At 41.1% G+C, this 18568-nt stretch overlaps 1 protein-coding gene across 5 annotated transcripts in view; it reads left to right on the top strand.

Moving 5' to 3' along the window:
• The first annotated feature begins 3352 nt into the window (after positions 1–3352).
• LOC111976379 (SS18L1 subunit of BAF chromatin remodeling complex) overlaps positions 3353–18568 on the top strand; it is a 35465-nt gene continuing 20249 nt past the window's right edge. For 3 of the 5 annotated variants that reach the window (XM_024005172.2, XM_024005170.2, XM_024005169.2), the window contains exon 1: positions 9369–9442. In XM_024005172.2, the coding sequence (XP_023860940.1) occupies positions 9402–9442 (41 nt within the window). In that variant the 5' untranslated portion in view covers positions 9369–9401. Of the gene's footprint in view, positions 3752–9365; positions 9443–18568 lie in introns of those variants that run through there. The other 2 variants (XM_024005173.2, XM_024005171.2) reach the window with 2 other exon arrangements.

The raw sequence follows: 18568 nt of genomic DNA, 5'->3' as shown, positions 1-18568 counted from the left end.
TTTCAATCAGTTACGTCACTTGCTCTGAGACTTAAGTAGGGTTTCCCTTGCTCTGCAAGGGCCGCGGCTTTTGTGGAGCGATGGGTAACGAGCTTCGTGGGCGACTGTTGTTGATGTGTGCAGAAGGTCCCTGGTTCGCGCCCGTGTCGGGGCGAGGGGACGGTCTAAAGTTATACTGTTACATATGGGACTCCCAATCACAGCCGGATGTGATGCAGCCTGGATTCAAACCAAGGACTGCAGTGACACCTCTTGCACTGAGATGCAGTGCCTCCGAACTTCCCAAATATCTTCTTACAAATCTTCCAAAGATGTTTGTTGCTAGGTGTGTTGTTATGTGTTAGGCAACCGTTTTAGCTAGCTATCTATCTAGCAATGGCAATCATGTTAGCATATTTCTTACTGAGATTACTGTTCTAAAACATGTTCTTGGGTTTAAAATAGAGGTCGACCGATTAATCGGAATGGCCGATTCATTTGGGCCGATTTCAAGTTTTCATAACAATCGTAAATCGGTAATTTTGGACGCCGATTTTGCCGATATTTTTTTTTTATATATATTTTTTTACACCTTTATTTAACTAGGCAAGTCAGTTAAGAACACATTCTTATTTTCAATGACGGCCTAGGAATGGTGGGTTAACTGCCATGTTCAGGGGCAGAACGACAGATTTTTACCTTGTCAGCTCAGGGATTCAATCTTGCAACCTTACGGTTAACTAGTCCAACGCTCTAACCACCTGCCTCACGAGGAGCCCGCCTGTTACACGAATGCAGTAAGAAGCCAAGGTAAGTTGCTAGCTAGCATTAAACTTATCTTATAAAAAACATTCAATCAATCATAATCACTAGTTATCTAGCAATGGCAATCATGTTAGCATCATGTTACACTTGGTTGATGATATTACTAGTTTATCTAGCGTGTCCTGCGTTSCATATAATCGATGCAGTGCGCATTCGCGAAAAAGGACTGTCGTTGCTCCAACGTGTACCTAACCATAAACATCAATGCCTTTCTTAAAATCAATACACAGAAGTATATATTTTTAAACCTGCCTATTTAGCTAAAAGAAATCCAGGTTAGCAGGAAATATTAACCAGGTGAAATTGTGTCACTTCTCTTGCGTTCATTGCACGCAGAGTCAGGGTATATGGAACAATTTGGGCCGCCTGGCTCATTACGAACTAATTTGCCAGAATTTTACGTAATTATGACATAACATTGAAGGTTGTGCAATGTAACAGGAATATCTAAACTGATGGATGCCACCTGTTAGATAAAATACAGAACGGTTCCGTATTTCACTGAAAGAATAAATGTTTTGTTTTCGAGTTGATAGTTTCCGGATTCGACCATATTAATGACCTAAGGCTCGTATTTCTGTTTGTTAAATCATAAGTCTATGATTTTATAGAGCAGTTTAACTGAGCGATGGTGGGCATCAGCAGGCTCGTAAGCATTCATTCAAACAGCACTTTCGTGCGTTTTGACAGCAGCTCTGCTGTTTATGAATTCAAGCCGAGATTAGGCTGGTGTAACCGATGTGAAATGGCTTGCTAGTTCGCAGGGTGCGCGCTAATAGCGTTTCAAACGTCACTCACTTTGAGACTTGGAGTAGTTGTTCCCCTTGCTCTGCATGGGTAACTCTGCTTCGAGGGTGGCTGTTGTTGATGTGTTCCTGGTTCCAGCCCAGGTAGCGGCGAGGAGAGGGATGGAAGCTATACTGTTACACTGGCAATACTAAAGTGCCTATAAGAACATCCAATAGTCAAAGGTATATGAAATACAAATCGTATAGAGAGAAATAGTCCTATAACTCCTATAATAACTACAACCTAAAACTTCTTACCTGGGAATATTGAAGACTCATGTTAAAAGGAACCACCAGCTTTCATATGTTCTCATGTTCTGAGCGAGGAACTTAAACGTTAGCTTTCTTACATGGCACATATTGCACTTTTACTTTCTTCTCCAAAACTTTGTTTTTGCATTATTTAAACCAAATTGAACATGTTTCATTATTTATTTGAGGCTAAATTGTTTTTATTGATGTATTATATTAAGTTAAACTAAGTGTTCATTCAGTATTGTAATAATTGTCATTATTACAAATAAGCACAAAAAATTGGCCGATTAATCGGTATTGGCTTTTTTTGGTCCTCCAATAATCGGTATCGGTATCGGCGTTGAAAAATCATAATCGGTCGACCTTTAGTTTAAAATAATCAATACTGAATTTTTCAGATTAAGTTTGTGAGTGAATTAAACATGGTCAATTGCTTTCATGACCTTTTTTCTCTCACTATCCTGAGTTTAAAACAAGGGTTTAGCTATCTTGGAATTAAGAACATTTCCAATAACTTTATTTTTTATTACATTTCTTATTTTTTTGTTTAAGTATAAACATATGAAATAGCGCAAGAAAATGTCCAAAAACCTTTTTGAGGAATTGCACATTTGCTTAACTTTCTTCTTAAGTCTATAGTTAAGAAAAAGATGGCAGTTATTAACAAGAAATTGCATCTTAAGGTTTTGTGAATCTGGGCCCTGCACCTGCGAAATTCGGCGCGAAACGACCCGATTTCGTGTTTTTACGCATTAGTTTAGCGTTGCCATGACATCGACTACAGGTGTGATGGGGATTTCTATTGGAGAAGCAGTTTCAGCAAAGATATAACTAAGCCAAGATAGTTAATCTGTGTCGTTCACAGTGGGCGCAAATGAAGCATAGTGAGCGGAACACGCAAGAAGGTCGGAAAAGCAAAGTACTAGCTGGTGAAATCCTATTGGCGCGTTGTAGCACGTATTTGCATATTTCCGTTAAGGATCGACTCGTCTGTGAAGTTCGCGTGTGTACAAACTAAATTAATTCCTTCTTAACAACGCGATGTTTTACAATTTAGTGCACTATGTTAGTAACAGATTCTAGTTTTGGGAACAGAAAAAGGAATTGAGATCAGATGTCTCATGGATTAGAAAATTAGCATAATGTCGGCTGACTTTGATCTAGTTCCACCCTCTCTCACTAACCGCGACTGGACTTCCTCTCACTACCATATTTGGTGGTGAGAACGTTCTAAACGGATGCTTCCTTCAGCTTTATAGCCATGTGACGTGTCTGGGTTACCTCTTCTCTCTGTGGTCTTCTTACTGTACTGTCTTTCCCTCTACTACTGGGTTGGCTGGCTGTATCGTAAAAATTAATGAAAACAAAAATTTGCTTTTTGGTCTTAATTTAAGGTTAGGGTTAAGGTTATGTTTAAAATCACATTTTAAGAAGACAAATTGTAGAAATGGGCGGGGTTTATGACTTTGTGGCTGTGGTAACTAGTGACGACCCTACTACTGTGAGCAAATCTACTGTAGCCTATATCTGTCTGGTTTATACCAAAAAATTACTGAGTGAGCKTCTCGATTAAGGCGAATCTTTTCATAGACATTATGGAACTCTCCATCTTTGCAACATCACCAAATGTAGAGTAAGCTATCAATTTGCGTCCAGGAGAATATTGTTGTTTATTCATCATTTCTTTTCATTTTGGTGTAATCCAGGGGTTCACACACCCCTATGATTTTCATAAAATGGGAAACCTAACGATGTTATAGAGGGCTGCGCGCTTGATATAAGGTACATATTACAATAAATAGGAGCTTTTCATTTTTTCATTTCCTAATATCACAATGTCGGTTGCATTTTCATCGGCGCGCCCAAGGAGCAWAGGGGAGGTGACACAACAAACTATACAAAAGGTAATGCTATTTCTTTTTGCTCCATTACGTCGTCAAATATGACATATTTTGTCGACTTGAGAGCTTGCATAGTCAGTCAGTGTCAATTGTGGGAAAGTAGTGAACATCAGCACAAAGAAGGCAACWGGTACAGTAGAGCGAGCCAAACAGCGAGGGGATGATATGACACTATTAAAACAGATTGACATTACTCAAAGGCTACTTTTTGTTGTTGTTTCCGTTGCCCCCTAAAACTTCAGTGTGTCTTTCTATGTAAGCTTACATAACGGCTACTATGTTATGCGTTAAAACATCAATGTTGTCTAATAATAGAGCATAAACATCCTAGAAATAATATGCAAGTTTGTCCAGAGTATGACTGAAATATTGTTTATTCTGGTGCATGCCCTTCATAGGATTTTTTTGTGAACTGTTGCGAGTGATTTTTTTCTTGGATCAATATTGTATCCTTTGAAAACCATACTCCAAATTGTTACCAAAAATAGCAAGCCGTGACAGAGACGTGAGAGTAGACTAGTGAGAATTCTTTGGACAGCCAGTGGTAAAAGGCACGTGCACCGGATGAACGGATAGTCTGACAGTGGCGACAGAGAGTGATTCATGGAAGGTGTGTGGATTACGGGACAGTTTTGAGCCTACGTGCAACATCCTTGGACCGTTGTTAAAATTAAACCCCGAGGGAAGGAGGCACGCATTGCATTAATTTAGGGTGGCTTTCAAATGTTTTAGGGCATCTGGAAGTATTTTAATCAGACACGGTTAGAACGCTTAATTTGGATATGCATACTGTAGTTAATAGAGGACAGCACAGGTTCTTCTTTCTAGTTCACTCAGTTTTTTTGTCACTGATGACGGAATGTTATGATTGGCTGAAGATAATGGAAGACTTGAGTTGCAGGGGRAAAAAAGAAACAATGGCTCCGTTCCACTGAAACAGTCTATTCTGCGACGCTAATGATGCTCCAAGGAAAACATCCGACCAGATAATTGTGTTGAGCTAGAAAAACGGGTGGGGGGGAGTATTCAGGACAATTTATTATAGTGTAGTAACATTATAGTAAGCTACTCTCCTAACGTTTTTTTTGGTAACACTTTACTTGACACCCAGTGTCATGACACGGTCCTAACCATGTCATAATATGTCATAATAGCTGACATAACTTGTCATAACCTGTCATAATATGGTCATGACCCATATATATACACATGTTGTGACATACACTATATATACAAAAGTATGTGGACACTCAGTGGATTCAGGTATTTCAGCCACACCCGTTGCTGACAGGTGTATAAAATCGAGCACACAGCCATGCAATCTCCATAGACAAACAATGGCAGTAGAATGGCCTTACTGAAGAGCTCAGGGACTTTCAACCTGGCACTGTCATATGATGCCACCTTCCCAACATGTCAGTTCGCCAATTTCTGCCCTGCTAGAGCTGCTCCAGCCAACTGTAAGTGCAGTTATTGTGAAGTGGAAACATCTAGGAGCATCAACGGCTCAGCCGCGAAGTGGTAGGCCACACAAGCTCACAGAATGGGTCTGCCGAGTGCAGAAGTGCATAGAATGTAGAAATTGTTTGTCCTCGGTTGCAACACTCACTACTGAGTTCCAAACTGCCTCTGGAAGCAATATCAGCAAAATAACTGTTCGTCGGGAGCTTCATGAAATGGGTTTCCATGGCCGAGCAGCCGCACACAAGCCTAAGATCACCATGCGCAATGCAAAATGTCTGCCGGAGTGGTGTAAAGCTCGCCACCATTGGACTCTGGAGCATCTGGAGTGATGAATCACTCTTCACCATCTGGCAGTCCGGCGAACAAATCTGTGGCAACAGTTTGGGGAAGGCCCTTTCCTGTTTCAGCAGGACAATGCCCCCATGCCCAAAGTGAGGTCCATACAGAAATGGTTTGTCTAAAATCAATGTGGAAGAACTTGACTGGCCTGCACAGAGCCCTGACCTCAACCCCATCGAACACCTTTGGGATGAATTGGAACGCAGACTGCGAGCCAGGCCTAATTGCCCAACATCGGTGTCCGACCTCACTAATGCTCTGTGCGACCTCACTAATGCTCTTGTGGCTGAATGGAAGCGAGCAATGTTCCAACATCTAGTGGAAAGCCTTCCCAGAAGAGTGGAGGCTGTTATAGCTGCAAAGTGGGGACCAACTCCATATTAATCCCCATGATTTTGGAATGAAATGTTTGACAAGCAGGTGTCCACATACTTTTGGTCTTGTAGTGTATATTGCATTATCTTATGGCTGGTTCTGACATTTGCATAAGAGTGTAGGTGTCATTTATTCAAATAATTGTATTCCCTGCCAAGAAGTTTTCTTTTGTTTGAAAGTTTGTTTCTCAAGTCCTTTGTTGTTGTAATGAATTCTTTATAGTCATGTTTTTTTCATCATATTTTAATTAACTTGTAGAAAATACACTTTATGACACTGTCAAGAAGAATTATAACCATCCTKTGTCACTTTACTTGGACTAATAAAATACACTTTATGACCATCATCATAATCATATAAGCCAGATAGGCCTATCACGTACAAGAAGAGCAGTCAAGAAGAGAGTGCCTTGTCCTTCTCCTGACATCTGCTCCTGCATTCATTCCAGTCATCAGCAACAGAGCATTGGGGTAGGTGCATGTCTGACAACAATGTGTGAGCAATTACAATGATAATTAACAAAATGTTATACAACATAAACAGACTGTTGAAAAGTAGGCTATGGTGTAATGGAATGTTTTGCCTTGTGTGATAGGTTTTGTGGGTTTTTACACTATTATGTAGGTGTCATAACCAGCCATAAATAACGCAATATATGTCTAAATATAAATATATATATACATATACAGTCGTGGCCAAAAGTTTTGAGAATGACACAAATATTAATTTCCACGAAGTTTGCTGCTTCAGTGTCTTTAAATATTTTTGTCAGATATTACTATGGAATACTGAAGTATAGTTACAAGCATTTGAGAAGTGTCAAAGGCAATTACATGAAGTTGATGCAAAGAGTCAATATTTGCAGTGTTGACCCTTCTTTTTCAAGACCTTTGCAATCTGCCCTGGCATGCTGTCAATTAACTTCTGGGCCACATCCTGACTGATGGCAGCCTATTCTTGCATAATCAATGCTTGGAGTTTGTCAGAATTTGTGGGGTTTTGTTTGTCCACCCGCCTCTTGAGGATTGACCACAAGTTCTCAATGGGATTAAGGTCTGGGGTGTTGATCCAAAATAATGATGTTTTGTTCCCCGTGCCACTTAGTTATCACTTTTGCCTTATGGCGAGGTGCTCCATCATGCTGGAAAAGGCATTGTTCTTCACCAAACTGTTCCTGGATGGTTGGGAGAAGTTGCTCTCGGAGGATGTGTTGGTACCATTCTTTATTCATGGCTGTGTTCTTAGGCAAAATTGTGAGTGAGCCCACTCCCTTGGCTGAGAAGCAACCCCACACATGAATGGTATCAGGATGCTTTACTGTTGGCATGACACAGGACTGATGGAAGCGCTCACCTTGTCTTCTCCGGACAAGCTTTTTTCCGGATGTCACAAACAATCGGAAAGGGGATTCATCAGAGAAAATGACTTTACCCCAGTCCTCAGCAGTCCAATCCCTGTACCTTTGCAGAATATCAGTCTGTCCCTGATGTTTTTCCTGGAGAGAAGAGGCTTCTTTGCTGCCCTTCTTGACACCAAGAAAAAGTCTTTGCCTCACTGTGCGTGCAGATGCACTCACACCTGCCTGCTGCCATTCCTGGGCAAGCTCTGTACTGGTGGTGCCCCGATCCTGCAGCTGAATCAACTTTAGGAGACGGTCCTGGCGCTTCCTGGACTGTCTTGGGCGCCCTGAAGCCTTCTTCACAACAATTGAACCACTCTCCTTGAAGTTCTTGATGATCCGATAAATGGTTGATTTAGGCGCAATCTTACTAGCAGCAATATCCTTACCTGTGAAGCCCTTTTTGTGCAAAGCAATGATGACGGCACGTGTTTCCATGCAGGTAACCATGGTTGACAGAGGAAGAACAATGATTCCAAGCACCACCCTCCTTTTGAAGCTTCCAGTCTGTTATTCAAACTCAATCAGCATGACAGAGTGATCTCTAGCCTTGTCCTCGTCAACACTCACACCTGTGTTAACGAGAGAATCACTGACATGATGTCAGCTGGTCCTTTTTTGGCAGGGCTGAAATGAAGTGGAAATGTATTTTGGGGATTCAATCATTAACTTCTCTAGGGTAGGTGGCAGCATTCGGAATTTTGGATGAAAAGCATGCCCAAATTAAACTGCCTGCTTCTCGGGCCCAGAAGATATGATATGCATATAACTGGTAGATGTGGATAGAAAACACTCTAAAGTTTCCAAAACTGTTAAAATAGTGTCTGTGAGTATAACAGAACTGATTTGGCAGGCGAAAACCTGAGAAAAATCCATTCGGGAAGTATTATTTTTTTGTTGTTGTAGTTTTCTATTCAATGCCATTACAGTATCAATTGACTTAGGACTCAAATTGCAGTTCCTATGTCTTCCACTAGATGTCAACAGGGTCTTTAGAAATTGTTTCAGGCTTGTATTCTGAAAAATGAGGAAGTAAGAGCAGTCTGAATGAGTGGACCCTAAAGTGTCACAGAGCTTTTTCATGCGCACGACCGAGAGAGTGCCTTTCTTGTTTACCTTTCATATTGACGACGTTATTATCATATGAAAAATTATTGATTATTTAGGCTAAAAACAACCTGTGGGTTGAATATAAACATCGTTTGACATGTTTCTATGAACTTTACGGATACAATTAGGATTTTTGTCTGCCTGTTTTGACTGCGTTTGAGCCTGTGGATTACTGAAGAAAACGCGCGAACAAAACAGAGTTTTTTTGGATATATAGAGACTTTATCAAACAAAAGGAACATTTATTGAGTAAATGAATGTCTGCTGAGTGCAACCATATGAAGATCATCAAAGGTAAGGGATTAATTTTATCTCTATTTCTGACTTGTGTAACTCTTCTACTTGGCTAGTTACTGTTTGTAATGATTTGTCTGCTGGGCTATGTTCTCAATTAATCGTAAGGTATGCTTTCGCCGTAAAGCATTTTTAAAATCTGACACCGTGGTTGGATTCACAAGAAGTTCATCTTTAAACCTATGTGAAATATGTTTTGTTTTCTGAATTTTTATAATGTATTTCTGTATTTGAATTTGGCGCCCAGCAGTTTCACTGGCTGTTAAAGAGGTGGGACGCTAACGTCTCACATACCCAAGAGAGGTTAATTGCAATTCATCTGATCACTCTTCATAACATTCTGGAGTATATGCAAATTGCCATCATACAAACTGAGGCCGCAGACTATGTGAAAATTAATATTTGTGTAATTCTCAAAACTTTTGGCCACGACTGTGTATATATATATATATATATATATATATATATATATATATATATATATATATATAATGTGTGTCATGACAGTGTTATGACCATATTATTACAGGTTATGCCAGCTGTTATGACATATTATGGCACGTTATCACCGTGTCATAACGTGTTATGATGCTGGGTGTCAAGTGAGGTGTTACCTTTTTGTTTTACCTCCCCAAGATGCTGGATGAAAATCACCATCTGATTCAATGTATAATGGATTACCAGAGCAAAGGAAAAACAGCAGAATGCACACAGTAGGTGTCACATCTGTCCTCATAGGCCTACTGTTGTGCACATATGCATGTTATAGGTTACTGTAGAGCAGATGTTTGCCTAGAAACTCGACGTTGAATTGCATTGAATTCCACTTTGGGCAGAAATTAGCGTTTGCACGAAAATAAAATTATATTTCATTTTAACATACTTTACCGGTTAACATAAAATTATATTTTAACATACTGTACCGGTTGTCCGTGCGATTGGTCCTTTTGGCAGTAGGAATGTGAGACAATATATCCACAGGAAAGTATAATTACATAAACTTTTCAAAGTTCTGATGAATGAATGAATTACATTTTATTTTCGTGTCAATTCGCCAGTTGGCAACCCATCCCTTATGGGATTAATTCACACATAAACAAACATTACAATAATTAACTGTGATAATTCAGTGATAATTGTTCTCTGCAGTGCGCATCACATAAAAAGTGAACAAAATTAAAGATAAAAATCAATACATAATAATAAACAAGGTTATCCACACAATAATTATATCCCTAGAGCAGTAAATAATATATATACATATATACATACACAAACCTGTCACGCCTGCTCCCACTCCCCCTCCCYGGCGCCAGGCTCCCCACATTACGCACACCTGCCTTTCCCCCGTCACGCGCATCAGCGATTATTGGACTCACCTGGACTCAATCACCTCTGTCAATACCTCCCCTATATCTGCCTGGTTCCCCGCTCTTTTCCCTGCTTCAACATTAATTGTCGTTTGTCGTTTTGTACCTGCTTCTCATCTCCAGCGTCGGTCATTACAGAAYGCTGAAGCCCCCAAACGAAGCTTCGGGGAGTGCTGGCTTTCCGGTTGATAGTGACGTTGGGTCCGGGGGCCGCCACCGATGGACCCGGGGGTGCCTAAGCCAGCTCGTCGGGCTGTCACACCCTAGCTGGCTAGAGAGGTTTCTTGCCCCGGTTGGCTCGGAAGGCACCCGTCCTACGTCAGGCCTCAGCCGGATCGTCAGGGATTTACGTCCAGCCGGCTCGTCAGGCTGCTATGCCTCAGCCGGATCATTGGGCTCCCACGCCTCAGCGGGATCGACAGGTTTTCACGACCCAGCCGGATCGTCAGGCTCTTATGCCTCAGCTGGCTCGCCAGGCTCCCATGCCTCTCCCGGTTCGTCGGGAGTTTACGCTCAGCCGGCTTGTCCAGCGCCCGTGCCTCGGCCAGCCTGTCAGGCTCCCCCAGGTGGGACGCCGGGTGGTGCCCCTAGAGGGGGGGTACTGTCACGCCTGCTCCAGCTCCCCTTCCCTGGTGCTCGAAGGCGCCAGGCTTCCCAGCTTTACGCACTCCTGCCACCATCATTACGCACACCTGCCTTCCCCCCGTCACACGCATCAGCAATTATTGGACTCACCTGGACTCAATCACCTCTGTCATTACCTCCCCTATATCTGTCTGGTTCCCCACTCTGTTCCCTGCTTCAGCATTAATTGTCGTTTGTCGTTTTGTGCTGACTCTGTTCTTGTCTTTGTCTTTGTCTGTTTCCTGATTAATGTTGACTCTGTCAAGAACTTCCCTGTATTTAGCGCATTACACCATTCCTTCAATTCTGACCAGTTTCCCAGTCCCTGCCGATGAAAAACATCCCCACAGCATGATGCTGCCACCACCATCTTTCACTGTGGGGATGGTATTCTCGGGGTGATGAGAGGTGTTGGTTTTGTGCCAGACAAAAAGCTAAATTTTAGTCTCATCTGACCAGACTACCTTCTTCCATATGTTTGGGGAGTCTCCCACATGCCTTTTGGCGAACACCAAAAGTGTTTGCTTATTTTTTTCTTTAAGCAATGGCTTTTTTTCTGGCCACTCTTCCGTAAAGCCCAGCTCTGTGGAGTGTACGGCTTAAAATGGTTCTCTTTGTTGACTCTCTGATTAGTGCCCTTCTTGCCTGGTCCGTGAGTTTTGGTGGGCGGCCCTCTCTTGGCAGATTTGTTGTGGTGCCATATTCTTTCCATTTTTTAAATAATGGATTTAATGGCGCTCCGTGGGATGTTCAAAATTTCGGATATTTTTTTATAACCCAATCCTAATCTGTTACTTCTCCACAACTTTGTCCCTGACCTGTTTGGAGAGCTCCTTGGTCTTCATGGTGCCGCTTGCTTGGTGGTGCCCCTTGCTTAGACTCTGGGGCCTTTCAGAACAGGTGTATATATATTACTGATATCATGTGCAGATCATGTGACACTTAGTTGCACACAGGTGGACTTTATTTAACTAATTAAAATGACTTCTGAAGGTAAATGGTTGCACCAGATCTTATTTAGGGGCTTCATAGCAAAGGGGGTGAATACATACAGTGGGGAGAACAAGTATTTGATACACTGCCGATTTTGCAGGTTTTCCTACTTACAAAGCATGTAGAGGTCTTGTAATTTTTATCATAGGTACACTTCAACTGTGAGAGACGGAATCTAAAACAAAAATCCAGAAAATCACATTGTATGATTTTTAAGTAATTAATTTGCATTTTATTGCATGACATAAGTATTTGATCACCTACCAACCAGTAAGAATTCCGGCTCTCACAGACCTGTTAGTTTTTCTTTAAGAAGCCCTCCTGTTCTCCACTCATTACCTGTATTAACTGCCACCTGTTTGAACTGTTACCTGTATAAAAAGACACCTGTCCACACACTCAATCAAACAGACTCCAACCTCTCCACAATGGCCAAGACCAGAGGAGCTGTGTAAGGACATCAGGGATAAATTGTAGACCTGTACAAGGCTGGGATGGGCTACAGGACAATAGCCAAGCAGCTTGGTGAGAAGGCAACAACTGTTGGCACAATTATTAGAAATGGAAGAAGTTCAAGATGACGGTCAATCACCCTCGGTCTGGGGCTCCATGCAAGATCTCACCTCGTGGGGCATCAATGATCATGAGGAATGTGAGGGATCAGCCCAGAACTATCACGGCAGGACCTGGTCAATGACCTGAAGAGAGCTGGGACCACAGTCTCAAAGAAAACCATTAGTAACACACTACGCCGGTCATGGATTAAAATCCTGCAGCGCACGCAAGGTCCCCTGCTTAAGCAGTGCATGTCCAGGACCGTCTGAAGTTTGCCAATGACATCTGGATGATCCAGAGGAGGAATGGGAGAAGGTCATGTGGTCTGATGAGACAAAAATAGAGCTTTTTGGTCTAACTCCACTCGCCGTGTTTGGAGGAAGAAGAAGTATGAGTACAACCCCAAGAACACCATCCCAACCGTGGAAGCATTGAGGTGGAAACATCATTCTTTGGGGATGCTTTCTGCAAAGGGGACAGGACGACTGCACCGTATTGAGGGAGGATGGATGGGGCCATGTATCGCGAGATCTGGCCAACAAACCTCCTTCCCTCAGTAAGAGCATTGAAGATGGGTCGTGGCTGGGTCTTCCAGCATGACAACGACACGAAGCACACAGCCATGGCAACTAAGGAGTGGCTCGTAAGAAGCATCTCAAGGTCCTGGAGTGGCCTAGCCAGTCTTCCAGACCTGAACCCAATAGAAAATCTTTGGAGGGAGCTGAAAGTCCGTATTGCCAGCGACAGCCCCGAAACCTGGAAGGATCTGGAGAAGATCTGTAGGGAGGAGTGGGCCAAAATCCTGCTGCAGTGTGTGCAAACCTAGTCAAGAACTACAGGAAACGTATGATCTCTGTAATTGCAAACAAAGGTTTCTGTACCAAATATTAAGTTCTGCTTTTCTGATGTATCAAATACTTATGTCATGCAATAAAATGCAAATTAATTACTTAAAAATCATACAATGTGATTTTCGGATTTTTTGTTTTAGATTCCGTCTCTCATAGTTGAAGTGTACTATGATAAAAATTACAGACCTCTACATGCTTTGTAAGTAGGAAACCTGCAAAATCGGCAGTGTACAAATACTTGTTCTCCCCACTGTATGTATGCACCACTTTCGTGGTTTTTTTTTTAAACAAGTTATTTTTCATTTCACTTCACCAATTTGGACTATTTTGTGTATGTCCATTACATGAAATCCAAGTAAAATCCATTTAAATTACAGGTTGTAAAAATAAGAAAAACACGAAGGGGATGTATGCTATATGGCACTGTATAATATATATATATATATATGCATGTATATATACACACACATATTATATATATATATATTATATATATTTATATTATAATAATATATATATATAACATGCATTTGGAAAAGTATCAGACCCCTTGACTGTTTCACATGTTGTTACGTTAGTCTTATTGTAAAATTGAAAAATTGTTTTTCCCCTTCATAAATCTACACACAATACCCCGTGATGACAAAGCAAAACAGGTTTATATTTTTTTTTGTTAATTTATTAACAATACAAAAAATTATATCACATTTACATAAATTCAGACCCTTTACTCATTACTTTGTTGAAGCACCTTTGGCAGCGATTACAGCCTTGAGTCTTCTTGGGTATGACGCTACAAGCTTGGCACACCAGTATTTGGGGAGTTTCTCCCATTCTTCTCTGCAGATCCTCTCAAGCTCTGTCAGGTTGGATGGGAGCGTTGCTGCACAGCTATTTTCAGGTCTCTCCAGAGATGTTCAATCGGGTTCAAGTCCGGGCTGTGGCCGGGCCACTCAAGGACATTCAGCGACTTATCCCAAAGCCACTCTTGCATTGTCTTGGCTGTGTGCTTAGGGTCGTCGTCCTGTTGGAAGGTGAACCTTCAACCCAGTCTGATGTCCTGAGTGCTCTGGAGCAGGTTTTCATCAAGGATTTTTTCTGTAATTTGCTCTGTTCATCTTTCCCTCGATCTTGACTGGTTTGCGCTGTTCTATGAAGGGTTTAGTACACAGCGTTGTACGAGATCTTCCGTTTCTTGGCAATTTCTCGCATTCAATAGCCTTCATTTCTCAGAACAAGAATAGACTAATGAGTTTCAGAAGAAAGTTATTTGTTTCCTGCCATTTTGAGCCTGTAATCGAACCCACAAATGCTGATGCTCCAGATACTCAACTAGTCTAAAGAGGGCCAGTTGTATTGCTTCTTTAATCAGAACAACAGTTTTCAGCTGTGCTAACATAATTGCAAAAGTGTTTTCTAATGATCAATTAGCTTTTTAAAATGTTAAACTTGGATTAGCTAACACAACGTGCCGTTGGAACACAGGAGTGATGGTTGCTGATAATGGGCCTCTGTACACCTATGTAGATATTCCATAAAATATCTGCCGTTTCCAGCAACAATATTCATTTACAACATTACCAATGTCTACACGGATTAATTTGATGCTATTTTAATGGACAGAAAATGTGTTTTTCTTTCAAAAACAAGGACATTTCTAAGTGAGCCCAACCTTTTGAACGGTACAGTATGTAAATAAGGTATTTCTGTTCTTTATTTTTAATACATTTTCAAACATTCTAAAAACCTGTTTTCATTTTGTCATTATGGGGTATTGTGTGTAGATTGAAGATGATATTTTTTAGTGAATTAACTTTAGAATAATGCTGTAACGTAACAAAWTGTGGAAAAAGTCAAGGGGTCTGAATACTTTCCGAATGCACTGTACATATACACATACAGTTGAAGTCGGAAGTTTACATACACCTTAGCCAAATACATTTMATCTCAGTTTTTCACAATTCCTGACATTTAATCCTAGTAAAAAATCCCTGTTTTAGGTCAGTTAGGATCACCACTTTATTTTAAGAATGTGAAATGTCAGAATAATAGTTGAGAGAATGATTTATTTCAGCTTTTTTTTCTTTCATCACATTCCCAGTGGGTCAGAAGATTRCGTACATTCAATTAGTATTTGGTAGCATTGCCTTTAAATTGTTTAACTTGTGTCAAACGTTTAAGGTAGCCTTCCACAAGCTTCCCACAATAAGTTGGGCGAATTTTGTCCCATTCCTCCTGACAGAGCTGGTGTAACTGAGTCAGGTTTATAGGCCTTTTTGCTCGCACACGCTCTTTCAGTTCTGCCCACAGATTTTCTACAGGATGAGGTCAAGGCTTTGTGATGGCCACTCCATTACCTTGACTTTGTTGTCCTTAAGCCATTTTCAACAACTTTGGAAGTATGCTTGGGGTCATTGTCCATTTGGAAGACCCATTTGCGACCAAGCTTTAACTTCCTGACTGATGTCTTGAGATGTTGGTTCAATATATCCACATAATTTTTCTCCCTCATGATGCCATCTATTTTGTGAAGTGCACCAGTCCCTCCTGCAGCGAAGCACCCCCACAACATGATGCTGCCACCCCCGTGCTTCACGGTTGGGATTGTGTTCTTCGGCTTGCAAGCATCCCCCTTTTTCTTCCAAACATAACGATGGTCAATATGGCCAAACCGTTCTATTTTTGTTTCATCAGACCAGAGAACATTTCTCCAAAAAGTACGATCTTTGTCCCCATGTGCAGTTGCAAACTGTAGTCTGGCTTTTTTTAATGGCGGTTTTGGGCAGTGGCTTCTTCCTTGCTGAGCGGCCTTTCAGGTTATGTCGATATAGGTTTTACTGTGGATATAGATACTTTTGTACCTGTTTCCTCCAGCATCTTCACAAGGTCCTTTGCTGTTGTTCTGGGATTGATTTGCACCAAAGTACGTGAATCTCTAGGAGACAGAATGCGTCTCCTTCCTGAGCGGTATGACGGCTGCGTGGTCCTATGGTGTTTATACTTGCGTACTATTTTTTGTACAGATGAATGTGGTACCTTAAGGTGTTTGGAAATTGCTCCCAAGGATGAACCAGACTCGTGGAGGTGTACCATTTTTTTCTGAGGTCTTGGCTGATTTCTTTTGATTTTCCCATGATGTCAAGCAAAGAGGCAGTGAGTTTGAAGGTAGGCCTTGAAATACATCCACAGGTACACCTCCAATTRACTCAAATGATGTCAATTAGCCTATCAGAAGCTTCTAAAGCCATGACATAATTTTGGGGAATTTTCCAAGCTGTTTAAAAGCACAGTCAATTTTGTGTATGTAAACTTCTGACCCACTGGAATTGTGATACAGTGAAATAATATGTCTGTAAACAATTGTTGGAAAAATTACTTGTGTCATGCACAAAGTAGATGTCCTACCCGACTTGCCAAAACTATAGTTTGTTAACAAGACATTTGTGGAGTAGTTGAAAAACTAGTTTTAATGACTCCAACCTTAGTGTATGTAAACTTCCGACTTCAACTGTACATACATGCATTGGCGATTTTAGTATGTAAATCTTGGTAGGGCAAAAAAAAAAAGTTGGATGCATGCCAGCAAAGCCACTACACAATACAACACTAAACAATACATGAATTGCACTCTAACGGTGACATTTTGTGCCCACAAATGGTTAGGGCCTAGATAAAGCTGTTCCAACAGCAGTCCCAAAGTCTTACCACACACCTGGCTATCAGCGGAGCCTTGTCTGGCAGCAAAACAGTTAATTCAGCCTCATTTACTGCCTTTAACAAAAAAACATGATATGCCTGATTTACTTAAACAAATGTCATTTCTCATGACAATTGAGATGTACAAACTTTGGCATAAGGGGATGACAACCGGATAAGAGGCAATCCATAATTTCGATAAAGACATTAATGAGCGAGCTAGGACTGACGTAGTCAATATAACAATTTGTTTAGCACTTTTGAAATATACAGCAACAGAATTCTGAACATGGGCCGTTCTTACAGTGTTTTCCTTGTACACTTCGTCAGAACCTTAGGATAAATAAAGGGGCATATAAGCAGACAATGAAAGCTCTTACAATATTCTATGTTTACATTTCTCTAAAACAGGTTAAAGGCTACATGTGCACCACCAAGTCAGAACAGTAGGCGTAATTAAGAGGGGTAAATAGACCAAATTATTAGGGTGAGACACATGAGCTACTAACATCTTTTTACACAACATACACTTAGTATTACATTCTTAGCTACAGTATACATATCTCCCTGGAATATTACATCATGTATGCAGTAGCATACAATACATTTTTGGACTCGCCTTGTTGTGGTGTGCTCACTTGAACAGGAAGGTGGCGCGGCTGTCCTTCGTGGGCAAGTTTTATCATCAAAGTCTGGCATTCTCTGGATTCATGGTGCTTTCAAAAAACCTGGGAACTCTGAAAAAAACATGGTCGAATCATGACGATGTCATTGATCTTCAGGTCGTAGCTCTTGAAAGAGGCCTGATTTTCAATTCCGAGTTAAGTGACCGTTCAAAACGTATTTTCCCAGTCGAAGGTTGTTTATTCCCGGCTTCCCAGTTGTCTTGAACTCACGGAAGTCAAATTTTCGCAGTTCTGAGTTAACAGTTGTTTTGAGCACTATACAAATCATGCKTCATTGACAGAATGGCCAATGTTGAATGTTTATCATTTTGAATTTGCGATTTCCAACTTGTTCTGTAATGTCTATGTCCATTATTTCTCTTCAAGGATTAAAAATGATTTGCCAGTAGATTGTCGACTTGATTCATGATGATGACTGCTAGCTAAGATTTTGAAAGTATGATGTCAAAGCTATTGTAGATATAACATGATTTGACATCATTTTATCTGTGGCCAATGACCTTGAGCCCTCTTAGATGGGCACTTCTAAGTAACTTTATTGCAGCACCCAATGGGCTAGAATTCTTGAAGTCTACCCTTAGACTTGGCGGTGACGTAGTGTCCCCATGAGTCACAGAACACTGAGCCAATCACAGTGCAACGCTCCGTATTTTTTGCTGTCTTGCCCCACCACCACAGAAAGCACTATGTGACAAGTATTAATTCCAAAATAACATGCAAAACAGGCAAGCCGCCCCAAAAATTATTATGAATGAATGACGGGTCGCAACAGAATACATACATACATACATACATATACACATACATACATACACATACATATCAAATGTATTTATTCAGCCCTTCTTACATCAGCTGATATATCAAAGTGCTGTACAGAAACACAGCCTAAAACCCCAAACAGCAAGCAATGCAGGTGTAGAAGCACGGTGGCTAGGAAAAACTCCCTAGAAAGGCCAAAACCTAGGAAGAAACCTAGAGAGGAACCAGGCTATGAGGGGTGGCCAGTCCTCTTCTGGCTGTGCCGGGTGGAGATTATAACAGAACGGCCACAGAATGGCCAA

This window comes from Salvelinus sp. IW2-2015, linkage group LG17 (genome assembly GCF_002910315.2).
Source record: "Salvelinus sp. IW2-2015 linkage group LG17, ASM291031v2, whole genome shotgun sequence".
In the NCBI taxonomy this organism is placed as follows: Eukaryota; Metazoa; Chordata; class Actinopteri; order Salmoniformes; family Salmonidae; genus Salvelinus; species Salvelinus sp. IW2-2015.
The sequence above is the reverse complement of the archived record's forward strand: the minus strand, read 5'-3'. Positions and strand labels throughout refer to the sequence as shown.